The sequence below is a fragment of the Protopterus annectens genome, chromosome 1.part1 (genome assembly GCF_019279795.1).
Source record: "Protopterus annectens isolate FY-2018-M chromosome 1.part1, PAN1.0, whole genome shotgun sequence".
In the NCBI taxonomy this organism is placed as follows: Eukaryota; Metazoa; Chordata; order Ceratodontiformes; family Protopteridae; genus Protopterus; species Protopterus annectens.
Window position 1 is genome coordinate 1,136,817,305 of NC_056726.1, and position 15,222 is coordinate 1,136,832,526.

Sequence of the window (15,222 nt, forward strand, 5' to 3'; positions counted from 1 at the left end):
AGTGCAATGTGCTACAGGTAACTTAAATGCAAAAATGACAAACAGTAACTTTCTTTCAAGTGAAACAAGGAAATAAGTACAGTAAGCAATGCAGATATCACTAGTGATCCACAGAAGCTGAGAAGCACGTATTAGGTGGAATTAGCATTCCAGGGAAATAACAAGCAAACAAACAACAAGCATATAAACAAAGCTAGATTCAGCAGGCCTGGATCTAGTCTATGCTACAGCAAACAAGGTGTACCAATTTCAGTAAGATACAGTTCAAATATTCAGGCACTATAAACCTTTAACCAGAAATTCCCAGCTCAGAAGGGCAGAGTCCAGCCTCTTCTCCCACAAGAGTGCAGACCACAAACCTTCTTAATGTAAAATAACTGGCCTGAAGCCCAAGTGCTTAAACCAGAACTAATACACTTTAAGAATAACAGACACTGGGCCCTCAATCAGCAGTTCCCAACTTAGAAGGATGAAAGCTATCTGTCCTGCCACCACAGTGCATGCCACAAACCTTCCTAATGTAAAACAACTGGTCTGAAGCCCAAGTGCTTAATCCAAAAGACTTAGAATGATAGCTACACTTTAATCAAGTTACTACCAAGCAGTAATAAATACAATTGAATACTTTAGAGAATGCCTGGATTAGTGCTCAAGTTACACAAACAAAGCTAGATCCAGCAAGCCCGAATCCAGTCTATGCCACAGCAAACAAGGCGCACCAACTTCAGTAAGAAGCAGATCAGATATGCATGCACTATAAGCCTTTAACCAGAAATTCCCAGCTCAGAAGGGCAGAGTCCAGCCTCTCCTCCCACAAGAGTGCAGACCACGAACCCTCTTAATGTAAAATAACTGGCCTGAAAGCCCAAGTGCTTAAACCAGAATTAATACACTTTTAGAATAACAGACACTGAGCCCTCAATCAGCAGTTCCCAACCTAGAAGGATGTGAGCTACCTGTTCTGCCACTACAGTGCAGACCACAAACCCTCTCAGTGCAAAACAACTGCTCTGAAGCCCAAGTGTTTAAACCAAAAGGCTTAGAATGAGTTACACCAAGCAGTAATAAATACAATTGAGTACTTTTAAGATGATGCAAAAGTAAATTAAAGTAGGCAGAAACACAAGTACAGTAAAAGCAGATGAATTTGTTTTTTTCTGAACATGTGCTGAGATCAAAGAAACAGATTTGAGTGCTGAAACTAGAAAACTGGCTAGTTATAATAAAAAAAAACTAAGTTAGAAGGCTTCCCTTCAACACAGAAGGGCTTGGGGGCTCAGAAGCCTACAAATAGTCTATACCACTTAACAGGTAAGGCAGGAAACAAGCTTAATTTTTTTTTTCTGTTTCCCAGATGCTCTCTTTGTACACAGTAGGAGTGCCTGAAATCAGAATATGATCTCACTGCACTCAGTTGAGTGAGCAAATGAGATGGGCCCAGAAGGAGTATCCAAACACAAATTTACAAGAGGGGCGGGCAGTTTCAAGGTCACTAAGATTAACACCAAAACAAAAACAGGGAGGGTGGGTAGGACTAACTGAAGAGCAGAGTCAAAACTTCCAATTCAGTTAATATTCCTGCAACACAGTTAAAATCAATTTAAATACTGTATTTTTTGAAAATGAAAGGGCAGATAAAGGTACTTAAATTCTCTTATACATCCATTTGAATACAGCTAGTTCTTAGCCGGCCAAAGCTGAGGTTTTTAAGCAGAAAACATTTCACACTGTACAACATAAATAGGCAAGGACAGGAAATCAAAGAACGTGGCTACCCCCACACCTGTAATTACTAGCAAATAACAAAATTCAGCAAACACTGACTAACTTCCAGTTCAGTTAATATTCCTGCAACACAGTCAAAATCAATTTAAATACTATTTTTTTGAAAAAAGTGCAGATAACGGTACTTAAATTCTCTTATATGTCCAGTTGAATACAGCAAGTTCTTAGCCGGCCAAAGCTGAGGCTTTTAATTAGGTTAATTCCAGTAAGTTGTGGTAACCTGAGTAGGAGGTGCAAACCTGACTTGGAGGTGATTATATGACTAATTGTGTCAAATGCTCTGGGAAGGTCCAGAAATAGTGATGCAGCTTTTCTTTTTGTGACATCTTCTCCCCAAAGTTCTGATAATGTCATAAGGGCAGTACTGGCATAAAGGCTCTTCAGAAATATATTTGCTGTTGATATTCACTCAGAAGATTGTTTGAATGAACTTATTCTGTATATAGCTGCTGCATTGCATCTCCTCTAAGTTGTTGTATGATAGACAGTATTACAGTGGTCTAAAACCATTTGTTTCAGATGATTTCAAATGATGTACCTCCTGCGAGGGTGAAATGAGATTAACTTCCTTCTTTACAAAAGGTACTAGGGAATCTTTTTTATTTGTAGGTAAAGCTCATGGGACAGCCAGGGATTGCGCAGCTACCTTAATGAATTTGTGAATGATAACATCTAAATTGTACTGAACCATGTTATATTTTATAATGGAGTTTCCTAATGATATGAACAATGGATTATTCTTTTTTTACCTGTTTGGATCCCCACAGCTGTCTATGTTATGTTCCTGGTCTTCTTCTCATTGTCTGAGTTGACTAGGGACCTTCAATAACCTCCCCAGGGTACACCTGACCCATGTCTTCGGCTAGTGGGCAGACTGATGAACAGGGATCCCCATGTTGGGGAGGGTATTTCCTAATTCCCCAGCCCTTCAGTGGTCATGTGCCATCTTTAGGAGTAAGCATACAATGGATGCCACTGCACCTTTGTGCACCTTTGAATGCACTTTGACTGGCGCCTTAAATCCCCTCTACAGACAGCACTTCACATGATTCCCAGGTCTCCGGCACGGATGAATGTGTTGACGAGTCTGAGAGTGGATCCCAGCCCTCATGATGGCTGCAGCCATTCTCTCTGCCTGTGCCATCAAGCAGTCAAGCTGCTAATTAAACCAAAACCACCTATATCATATTCAGGGCTTTATCCCTCAATATCACTGGCAGAGACTGACAATAATTTATTTTAAAGGAGAACTGTTTGCCAAGATCTAGCACTTGATGGATACTATTCTTGGCTGCATGATGTAAGCAATCTGGTACTGCCATTTGATGAGTAATTACTGAACAGATTATCTGATGATATTAGGAACGGGGAAAAGTTAGGCTTTTTAGTGGAGTAAAGAATCCTATGAATATTGTTCCAGAAGCATTTAGGCTGGCCCTGATAACTAAGTTCTTTTTGTCATGATTGTTTAACATTTTGCATGAGTTTCACAGCCGCTTATACTGGGATGCAAATAGCAGAACTTTGTCCCTGAGGTAAATGACCTAAGTTCTACCTCAATTGATCATTAAAGCTGTAAATGTGGGTTGCAGGTGCAAAATTGGTGTGTTTACTCACTATTATTCTATTAACTCATTACATCTGTGTGATGCCTCGAGGTGCATCTGCAGTTAACTCCTACTGATGCCTCTAGGCATCAGATATAGTTGTTCATATTTGCATCAATAATTCCAAAACCATGCTATATAAAACATCTTAAAATATTTCATCTTAAACCTTACTTAATGGTAAGCTCAGCTGCATTAATGTTTGACCTCTGTGTAGTGCGGGTAAATAGATATTATACAACGACCCCCCATTAATATTCAAAAACGTGCATACTGATTGGTCAGCGTGCACGTTGTAAATCAAAGTTATAGTAAAGGAAAAAGGTACGGTCGCCCGGACTTTTTCCATTACTATAACTCTTTTTTTACAGCAACGGAGAATGCAAGATCTCCATTGCTTCACACTGTGTCGCTATGTTAAACGAGTTCAACATAGCGAGACAGCTTTAAAAAAAGCAACAGAGATTCTCCGTTGCTTTTTTAAAGCTGTCTCGCTATGTTAAACTCCTTTAACATAGCGAGACAGTTCATAAAAAGCAACAGAGATCTTGCTTTCTCCGTTGCTTTTTTCAAAACTGTCTCGCTATGTTAAATGGGTTTAACATAGCGAGACAGCTTTAAAAAAAGCAACGGAGATTCTCCGCTGCTTTTTTTAAAGCTGTCTCGCTATGTTAAACCCATTTAACATAGCGAAACAGTTTGTAAAAAGCAACGGAGATATTGCTTTCTCTGTTGCTTTTGCCCACAGCTCTGATGTACTGCGTAAAAAAAGTAAGTATTTCTTTTTCTTAAATAATGCTATTGTATAATAGCAATAACCCACGTCTGGGTGTGGGTAATGCTGGATTTACCCACGGTTGGCTTTGTTTGGCCACTCAAGCTTCGCCCTCGTGACCAAACCACACCAACCGTGGGTAAATCCAGCGTTACCCACAGCCAGGCGTGGGTTATTGCTATATTAACTGTTTTTATGATATTAATTTAAATTGATATAATTTTCACATTATTCTAAATATCTCAACAACCAAGTAACACAAATAGAACTTAGACTATATAAAAGCTCTTAGCTAGATAAATAAAATGCTGCTGACAGTATGTGTGCAACTTGAGTGGTTGCTGAGATATTATTATTTGTTTACAAAGTATTAACAATGTAATAGTTACTGTGTTTATTGTGACTTATAAAATTCAGTTTAAGATCTAGAACCGAAAGAATGCTACCACTTTAAAAATAGTTTGTTCCTAAGGTTTTGCCATTTATACTTCTTTCATAATCCCTGTGATTCCAGAGATACAGATATTTCTTTGAAATGTGAGGACATAATCTGATTCTGACAAAAGGCTTAGGCTCCGCCCATTGGAAGTTACAGAGCAAACTTCCTGAGCTCTACTGGAGTGAATTAGTTAAGGTGGTTCAGCGCTTCATCTGGTGTATGTCTGTGGTTTAATCTGGATCGGTTTACTCCACGCATCAGATGATTCACCTAGTATAAATTTAATTTATTATAAAATTGTAGCTTAAATTGTCTTGACTGTGAGTGTCAAACATGGCATGCTGATTACTGATAGTGTTGGCTAATATGGCCTCCAGCTGAATGTAGGATGTATATGAGGCTATGATTTAATCTAGAATGTCCTCTGCCTGATGATTTTTCATCTTGAGTCAGAAGAGGAAGTATTTGTGTTCTTGATGTCATATCGTAGACTGGGTTCTAATTGTAGTTGCAGTCATTAGTTTCACATTTATTATTTGTCATTACCCATGCTAAGGTATTTTAAAATAAACCGGATGGTTTCTTAAGTGGCACATACAGCCCCATTAGCTTTAAACATATTTGATCACTCACATGAACAATGGAATTTATTTATATATTTATCTTTTATTTATATATTTGACTGAGGTTTTGGAACTAAGTTAGACCTGTATCAAATTGAGCTATTTCAGTCACAAGCAATGATTAAACAGAAGATGTGGACTATAATAATAAATGTAAATGAGCAATTAACGTCAAACATATATAATGACATTTGCTTTGAACTTCAGTAAAATCAATGAAACTATATTTAGGATTAGAAGAAGACAAGTCCCAAAAGAGGCATTCATACTCATGTAATGCATATGAAAATAAATGGAAAACAAAGGAAAGAAAGACTAGTATATAATACTTGTACTTAACAAAAAGTAACTGTTATGATAATTATATAAAATACAAATAAAGCTTTAAAAGTCCAGTGTAATAGCTCAAGGCAGGGGTGTCTTGCAGCAGAGCATTAAAGCTCTGAACTATTATCGGACTGCTTCCTGTTGACACAGGTTTGATTCCTTCCATCTTCATCTGCCTAATGAGTAGCACTTAGCAAGTCAATTAACCAGACAGTGCTCCCAGGTCACACCTGTAACTGGTTAACACATATAAAATAAATAAAAAAAAAAGAGTTTGCCTATGTCAAACAGTGAACGCTGGTACAGGATGCTGTAGATGATCATGGAGATTTGCTTAAATTCTAGAAGGGTTGTCTGTGAATTAATATTTTGGGGCAGAGTGATATCTAGTTTAGGGCATAGTGTAAAAAAGATATTGACCACTATATCAGAATATAATTGTTTTAGTATATATTAAAAGCATTTAGAGGATGTTGTGCACAAGCTGATGGACTGGGGATTGGGTGTATGCCATCTAACAGGGATACTTGGGAAGTATCCCATAATAGGTGTTGATTTTCATTCTGTGATAGGGAATATTTTCATGCCTATCCTATGTTAGGTTAGTAGTGGGGAATTTTAGTTGGAATATGATGAGGCATCAATTTTTGATATTCTTATACTGATGTAAAATCTACTAATGAGTTAAATGTTTGTCTAGGTTCTAAATGTAAGTCATACATGGGATTAGTGTTTGCCCTGGTCAGCCTCCAAACATTTATAAGCTATTGCTAACCATAAAACTGCAAGAAAACATTTTTGTTTTACTAAATAGTAACATGGGTAATGGTTGGTCCCCCCTTTTTAATTCAGTACAGTGTTGTGGGAAATGTCAGGAATCATTGTAATGAATTTTAGTTTTAACTTTGTGCAGGTGTGACTAAGTAAGATTTTATTTGAGGGCAGTTTAATGTCACCCATTAAGTGTGTAGTGTGAAACAAAAAAAGCTTAGTAGGATAAAGTGGGGGTTGACGTTAGATAAAGATGAAGTAGGTTGTATACCTTTAAGATATTAAACAATAAGTGACCTAAAGACACAGCTATACAAGCAAGTGCTGCTGGTGTAGTTGAGACATATGGCCCTTAAAATCTATAAACTGAGTTCATCCAAGAATCATTGTACCCTTCTTCCCTTTTCTGAAAGAAAAGGCATGTTATTCTTTGAAACACAAAACTAACAATTATTAGTAGTAACCTAGTTGTACCACTAGATGGCCGACCAATATCTATTAGAAACAGTTTTATTGACTTTAGTGGGGCTGATTGAGGGTCACCAGCTAGTAATAACAATAACTGAATAAACAGAGTAATACCTCTCAACTGTCCCTGTTTTTGACTCACATTTTAGTTCTGTTCATCTTAATCCCTCCTAAAACTGGATACTTCAGGAGAAAAGGTTGTAGATTATACTTAATAAACAATGCCAATGATTAGAGTTATAGACTTCTTTTACTTCAGAAAATATATAGTAGACCACATTCTATTGTTTTATTAATGTCACAGGTTAATAGTACTAATATTTTAAAAGTGTCTTTGATTGTCCCTGATTTCTGGATTTGTCCCTGATTCCTTTGAGGTTTGTCGCAGATTGGTTCACAGTTATGGAATCATTGTAGTAGAAACTCTTAGATGATACATATATATAAAAGTTATTTGGTGCATAACACTAAATAAACAGATAATGTACACAAGCACCATAAAGATATATAGTAAATGTTTATAACAATCACAGACAAAGCAGGGGCCAGCTACAGGATCTAATCAGGAGTTTTCATGAAGTGCAGATTGCTCTCAGCCCAGAAGTGCAAGCAGTAATATTACATGCAATATTATACATAAATGCATAAATAACAATCAGTCACTGAAGACAAACAGATGCTACTATCTATGCACATAATAGGTCTTTGCTATAGTCAAATGCTAACTTGTGCCTAAGGCAAAGAAGCTTTTTGGTTAGAAGTTAAAGGGTTTTCATTTGGGCAGTGTAGTAAAATCCTGCTGTTTTCTACACGGGACAAGTGAAAGTGCCATTACATTTAGTTGTGACCACTGCAGAGTGTGAAAAAAGTATACAGGATAATGCAAAAAACAAAAAAACAAAAACATTTTAACATTTTCTTTTTTGTTTTAAGTTGGCATGAACACCTTTTTGGAATTCATCTTCAATTGAATGCCTTTTTAGGTTCTCTACTTTGGTTGGTGAGGCAGTTGAGGGCATTGCCCAGGACACTAATTTATTTTGCTACAACTCTGATAACAAGCATATGAACCATAAAATGTGAAAATTCAGACCAAGTAAATTAAATTAGAAACTTATTATTTGAAGTATACACTTTTGTTGATTGCACTAGTGATTTTTTTAACTTACCTAATTTTACAGGCTATCATATATGTCTTAAAACTTTCAAAGCTAATATTACATAAGCATAACCACTGACTAGATATATAAGACCTAGATCAAATAAGATAAGTGCTGTCAGGTTTTTTCTTTTGACAAGTCATTTTAATAGAAGATAGAAGAGTGACAGGTTAAATTGTTAGATTTTAGGGTCTATATTTAAACAAATGCTTAAAATAACGAACGCTGTATAACTGACCCTTAAAAATTTAAATGGAAAAATGCCAAAACACACAGAACAGCCATTTTTTTCCCAGTGAAAAAAATCGCTGCTCCGTAAAAAAAAAAAAAATCCAAAATACACCCCTGATGTGGTGAGCTGTGCCCCCCACACCCTCCCAACTTAAATATACCAACTCCAAGATCACACCACAGTGGGGAAATGGCAAAGTCCCAAAAACGGCCCAGTGATTTTTTTTCCCTGGGAAAAAAAAATTGCTGTTCCATGTGCTCGGGATTTCACTGTTTCGATTTAAAATGGTCGATCAAACTGTTCGCTATTTTAAGCATTCGCTGATATAATAGGGAACCATATTTTAAATTAGTCAAAACTTTAATAAAATATTGCTGAGAACGAAGGGACAGTAGTTAAACGTCTATAGTGTGAAAGGAATCAAATGCATTTTTAAGCAAATTCTAGAAAAGACTACAAGTTGCAATGGGATATACTCCAACCCTAATGTACATCATGTTCAGGCTGTGGCAGCATAAGAGCTGTTCTCAGCTCATCTACTGAGTTCATCTCTTCCATTTGTACTAGCATACCCCTCAACTGTCCAGATTTCTGCAGAATGTCCTGATTTTTGCCTCATATTTTCAGTTTGCTACTCTTAAAAATTGTGTTCTCCTGGCAAACTAGAGGACTGAAGTCACTAAATAATGACATCCATTAGAGTTTCAGGCTTCATATCCTTCAGAAAATGCAAGCTAACACAAAACCTGTTATTCTAACAACATTCTAAGTTTATACAAGCAATATTTAAAATCTGTCCCTATTCTGGGTCTTTGTTCCCACATTATTTAAGGCTTTGTCAATATTTCTTGAGTTAGAAAGTTAAGAGGTATGTATACTAGGAAATATGAAGAAACATCTACTTTATTCATTTACATCATTGTTAAGATTATGATAGCTTAATATTTCATGATAAGTTAATCTGATGGGATATGACTAGAAATAAGATATTTACACTCTGCGTGTCCATCTGCTGTTTCAGAGAACATCCGGATAAGACTAAAAGGCGATTATTACTCCTGCAGTGGAGAGGTGGAGGTCGACAGTGACGGACGCTGGAAATCACTCTGTAGTACAAACCTCACCATAAATGATGCAAAAGTGGCCTGCAGACAGCTGTCCTGTGGAGTTCCTGTAACTATGTATACCATCGCATACACTGGACAAGATTATAGGGACATCCTGGTCTCAAACCTCCAGTGCAATGGGAGTGAACCATCTCTTTCATACTGCTCTATTAATGCTCCAACTGCTCAGAAATGTACACAGGATCAGACTGTAGGGCTTACATGTTTAGGTATGACTTTCAAAGTTGTTCCACTTGTCGTAATTCTCAAGCTACCAGTACAACATATAGTACAATATATACTTTTTTACAGTTGATTTTCAATCCTGTTATGTATGCACAACATGGGACTAAACATGGCTGATGAAACTTGTCTCCATTTTTTTGTCATCAGATGGCATTAGACATTTCACATTGGCTAATTCAGCAGTTTTATATCATTGCTTTCTTTTGAGGGGGATAAACATGTAATCACCATTTTGTAATATTTCTGCATATACTTGTTGAATCTTGTCACAGGTTTCAGGAACAGACGGGTAAAATATATTTCTGAAGCAATGCAGCCTTTAGCATTGCTATATTGCAGTACTAGATTGAATTCTTTGCGGAATCTTTATGTCCTCTCTCTCTCTCTCTCTATATATATATATATATATATATGGGATTTTTCCAGGTGCTCTAGTTTATTTACACATCCAAAAGACATGCTGATCTTGCAAGACTCTACATTGCCTGTAGCAGTGCATGCCATGTGAGTATATGTGCGTGTGTGTGTGAGTTTGTGTGTGTGCAGGCATGCATATATATGTGTTTTGTAATAGACTGACATGCTTTTAGATAAAGCAATTATCACAGCATTAACAAATGAAGACCAAAAATAAATTTTCTTTTCTGAATGTAACGTGCTAGGATACATTCTTCATATTAACCTTCTTGCACAAATCCAAAATGTGAAAAGCACTGGCAATTGTATCCATAGGTCACAGATCAGATAATGGTCTTCTTATTTATGGCATCATAAAGAGGCTTTTCAAAAATGTAAACATTCATTTTTAACCAGTCATCCCATTCAAACATGTGCCACTAATTTTAAATATGCAATCAGTCATAATGCAGCCTTTACTATGATATATTGTGAAAAGGTTTTTACTTTTAAATACTGACCATTCTTAGAATGAAAAAATATGCACAGACATTCTGTGGTTCTTTTTTAGGAAAAGGGATTTATTTTCAAAAGGAAAACAGATGACTTCACTAGCAAATCTTACAGACAACTACAAGATACAGAGCAAAATACCGCAATCAAAACATTTAGCACATCATCAATAGATTTAAAAGTACAGTAGCCAATTCAGTCTGTAGACACTCCATTTGTTGCATATGCTTGGTCAGATACATACTGAAGGAGGAGTTGTACTCAATAATTAGTCTGATGAGGTCAGAGTACAATGAAGGAGGACATCCTTGGATCTAGATGCCATACCCTTGTTTATAAGTTGTGCAACATAGAATGATTTCCTTACTACTGTATGCACATGATGATCAAAAGCCATGTCTAGCTATATGTATTCCCAAGACCCTGAGCAGTGTGTTTACTCTTAGGGATGTGTTATCAATGTGATAGTTTCTAGGGGTAGACATCTTGCCAAAGGATGTTGATATGCATTTTTTGGCATTAAGGCTTCGACCATAACTCTGGCACCAGCTATTGATCTGTGTCAGGATTTCTTAAAGGATGTTTATGTCTGTGACAGATTCTATGACTTCAGGTAGTTTGTAATAGTCTGCAAACCTGGTCAGCCAGAAGCCCCTGATGGTGGCCTTGACTTCAAAAAACTAGATGCCAAAAAGGAGAAAACTGAAAAATGAGTCTTGAGAGACCTTGCTATTGACTGGCCTCTTTGTGGAGGTAGATTCCCCTGTCTTAATTTCTTGGGTCTTATCTTTGAACCAGCTGCTGTATCCTGTGGGTGGCAAAAGGGGTTTATTCCTAATTTTATGAGTTTGTCTTCAATATCTCAGTGGGGCATGGTATCAAATGTTTTGGCCAAGTCAAGGTAAGTAGTGTGCACCATTTTGCTCTCATCCAATGTTTCTGTGACATTCTTGAAGGAGTCCAAGAGGTTGAGAAGGTATGACCTGCCCTTGACGAAACCAAACTGGATTAGATTCAGTTTCTGAATATGTCCTATGTCATTGTTTATCATTTCCATGACAATTTGTTACAAGGCTTTGCATATGAGGCTAGTCAGACTTGTGTCTGTAGTTTCTCAGGTCCATAGATGACCCACTCTTGTGCAAACAGATGACACTTGCATTCCTGCAGTCACTTAGATTTCACAAGAAGATCTAATAAAAACAAATGCCTGTTGCCAAAGCCATAGCTTAAACCTCAATGCTAAGAAATGCATAATAGTACTTTTGAGAAGCTGGCTACTCTGAAAAACAACCTCATCAAAAAAGCACCCCAAGTATAGACACAGTAGTCAGGAATTTGGGGACAGATGGATTTTAGCCAGCATATGTCTAACGTAGGAAGAAAGTCATTCTGTATTGCTAAATAGATAAGTAGGGACATGGCCTCTAGGTTCAGGGAGGTCATCATGCCACTGTATTCAGCCTTCACCAGACTCATCATTGAGTATAACTCCCACTTCAGCATGTACTTAGCCTTGCATATACAACACCTGGAATGTCCACAGAAGTTCCTTACAAAAAGAATACAGGACACCAACACAATGTCCTATGCAGATCGATTTCAAAGCCCTATCTCTATGCTCCATTTTCTAGAGACTGCTAACAGGGGATCTTTGCATGGCATAACAAAGGCATCCTTGACTCTGTCTCTGATGGACCTTTTGTATATCCACAGTATAAACAGCATCAGAACTACGAGTATTAAAGACCTAAACTTTGCTTACAACATAAATAGGGCATGTTGAAAGGGCAGGTATATATCTCAGAGAATTCACATTCTCTAGAATAGACTTCAAGTCCTTGTAAAACAGAACCCTTCACTAACCCTATTCAAGTGTAACCTAAATCAGTGGATGGTAAGTCAAAAATTTACCCCAGGTTTGGTACCTGTGTCTGTGACAGATAGAGGAAGCCATAAAAACATACCCTGGCTAACATACACCATTTAGAATTGCCTCTAAGGTAGAGTCGTTAGACTAGTAGACAGCTATGAACTTATTACAAAACTTGTCTGAGGGCTAAAGTTAAATAATGATTCTAGCTATCTTGACAGGTCTTGTTTCATGTTGTTAAGAAAGCATCCTAGGATATTATTGAGGCCCATCAGTACAGTGTTCTTACCCTTGCAGATTGTGTTGAGGACTTGTATCTTAGACATAGTTGGAGGAGTTATGGTTGTGGTTATTTCCTGAGAAGTGTCTGAGATGGATATGGTGTTAAAATTGGCAATAAATTTGTCAGACAGCAGATTTGCTGTATCTTTCAGTTCAAGTATCAGTGTCTCCATTTACAATTAGTTTGACATAACGTTATGTATTGTATTTAATGTTGCGGACATAGATGAAGAATGCTTTGTGATTTTCCATGGCCTGGGAGGCTATTTTTACCTCACTTTAGCACTGGTAGACTTAATTAGCCCACTGAGATTCTTAATTAGTTTTATTAATGAGTTGTTACCTTGCTGGGTATTACACTTCCTAACTGTAACCATGATTTCCTAACTTTTATTTTACTAACTTTTGATGTTGGAATTCCACCAGGATGGTTTGTTCTTTGAGCTTGTCCTGTGCATATTCTGTGCAAGTATAGCTGTATCAATGCAGCTATTAAACTGATTGCAGAGGGTTTCCATGAACAATTCTACATAAGCAATGGTGTTCTCAGGGTTTTGGGTACTTGAAATTTTGCCAGGGTGTCACTTAATAGAATGAAGTTTGTCTTAAAATAATTCCTGAAACATCCAGGGTTAGCTGCAGTCCTGTGTTTTATTTTAATGTATTTATAGGTTCATAGGTAGGTACTAGGCTATCAGCCCAAGGGCCTACGTAAGCCTAGCCAACAAGGTTCCCTGGTTTGCGCCACCCAAGAAAATTATTTTCCTGTGCCACTGTCAAGCAGAGACACAGAAGTAATTCCCAGGGTGTAGTTCCTATTTCCCATCCACTCATCAAGATTTTTCTTGAAGAGTGCTAATGAACTTTGCTTGACATAGATGGGTAGCCTGTTCCAAAGTATGGGAAGTCTCTGGGACAGGAATCTATCCCTCCAGCAAGTCCTGTTTATTGTGGCAACAAGGTTTAGGTCCCTAGAGCGTGTAGCTTGGAGGGATTGGGATTTCTTTAGGTGTAGCATGTCCAACAGCTCTGGGTTTGACATAGCTTTATATGTTAGGGAGAGATCACCTCGGAGTAGGCGATATGCTACAGAGTAAAGCTGGAGTTTTTTGAGGCGGTCAGTGTAGGGCATTTGTTTGAGGCCAGTAATCCTCTTTGTGAGGTACTTCTGTGGCCTTTCCAGCTGCTGCAGATGTCTTATGAGGTACATTCCAAAAGGTGCATTGTACTCTACAATGGGTCTAATGAGTGTTGAGTAAAGGGGAACAATGACCTCTTTTTTCCTGGATGAGAACCCTTTTATGATGAGGTGTGCCATGTAGAAGGAATTCCTGACTACTGTGGCAATGTGTCTATCAAAGGAGAGACTACTGTCCACCTGGGTCCCAAGATCTCATCACACATTCGGTGTTAAGTAGATTGCTGCCTATGTGGTAGTTCATGGGTACAGAGCTTTTACCAAAGGGGATGACACTGCACTTTTTGGCATTGAGCTTGAGGCCATGGCTCTGACACCAGGCATCTGTCTCAGCAAGGCCCTTCTGTAGGATGTCCACATCATTTGGGGACTTGACTATGGCTCCTAGTTTGCAGCCATCTGCGAACTTCATTAGCCAGAGGCCTTCTGCGTTAGCCTGTACTTCAGAGAAGTAGATACCAAACAGGAGAGGTCCCAAGACGGAACCCTGTGGTACTCCACTTGTCACTGCTTTGAGGTCAGATTTGGAGTCTGCAACTTTTACAGTGTGGGTTCTGTCAGTGAGCCAGTTGGCAACCCATCTTGTGACGTAGGGATTTATACCTATTATTATGGATTTAACATTTGTTTACCAGGAAAGCCTGACTTGAAACGAGCCAATTTTCAGCAGAGGCCTGAGCCAATTTTCAGCAGAGGCCTGGGGAGAAATGGTCCAGATGCATGCCTCTGTAATGTGGGAGGAAACTGGAGCACCCAGAGAAAACCCTCACGAATACAGGGAGGATATGCAGACTCTGCACAAAAAGGCACCCTAGCTGAGAATTGAACCTGAGAACCTCTTACTGTGAGGCAATAATCCAAACTACTGCACCACTGTGCCATCCAATGGAGGTAGCTATTTGGTTCAACCTTACCAGTGAGGACACTAAGTTAACATGGGTGCAATGTTTTCCAATGTTTATGAGAATGAGGTCAAGGATGTTAGTGCTCTTAGATGATATACAGGCTAGCTGGACTGAGGTGTTTCTGTTTACAAAGTCCAGTAATCTCTCAGCCTGTATGTCTGAGGTCAAGCAGGATTCCTAGTTTAGAGTGCCATAGTTGAAGACACCCATGAATATGGTAGTTGAACGGAGTGTCTACACTCTGTTTAATAAGTGTTATAGATTTTCTGGGTCATAGAGTGGGACTTCTAACTTACAAGGATATGGTATGGGACTTTACCTATGGCAGCTTGGATGTGGAGAGGCTCAAGCATGTCATACTCTTTGACCAGCCTTGAGGTGTGTTTGTTTTTGATGTAATTTGGGACAGCTCCACCTTTTGTCCCTTCCTATACAGAGGCTAGTTTAAATGTGTAGAAGGCATTATAGCCCTGCACTGTTAAGGTGCTCTCCACAGTTTTCAACCACTCCTCAATA

The 15,222-nt window shown here is 38.1% G+C and overlaps 1 protein-coding gene across 1 annotated transcript in view; it reads left to right on the plus strand.

Annotated features, from left to right (window-relative positions):
* LOC122809101 (deleted in malignant brain tumors 1 protein-like) overlaps window positions 1–15,222 on the plus strand; it is a gene marked incomplete at its 3' end in the record, with an annotated part of 811,935 nt that overhangs the window by 290,019 nt on the left and 506,694 nt on the right. The window contains 1 exon segment of the mRNA XM_044080344.1: window positions 9,209–9,523. Coding sequence (XP_043936279.1) covers window positions 9,209–9,523 — 315 coding nt within the window.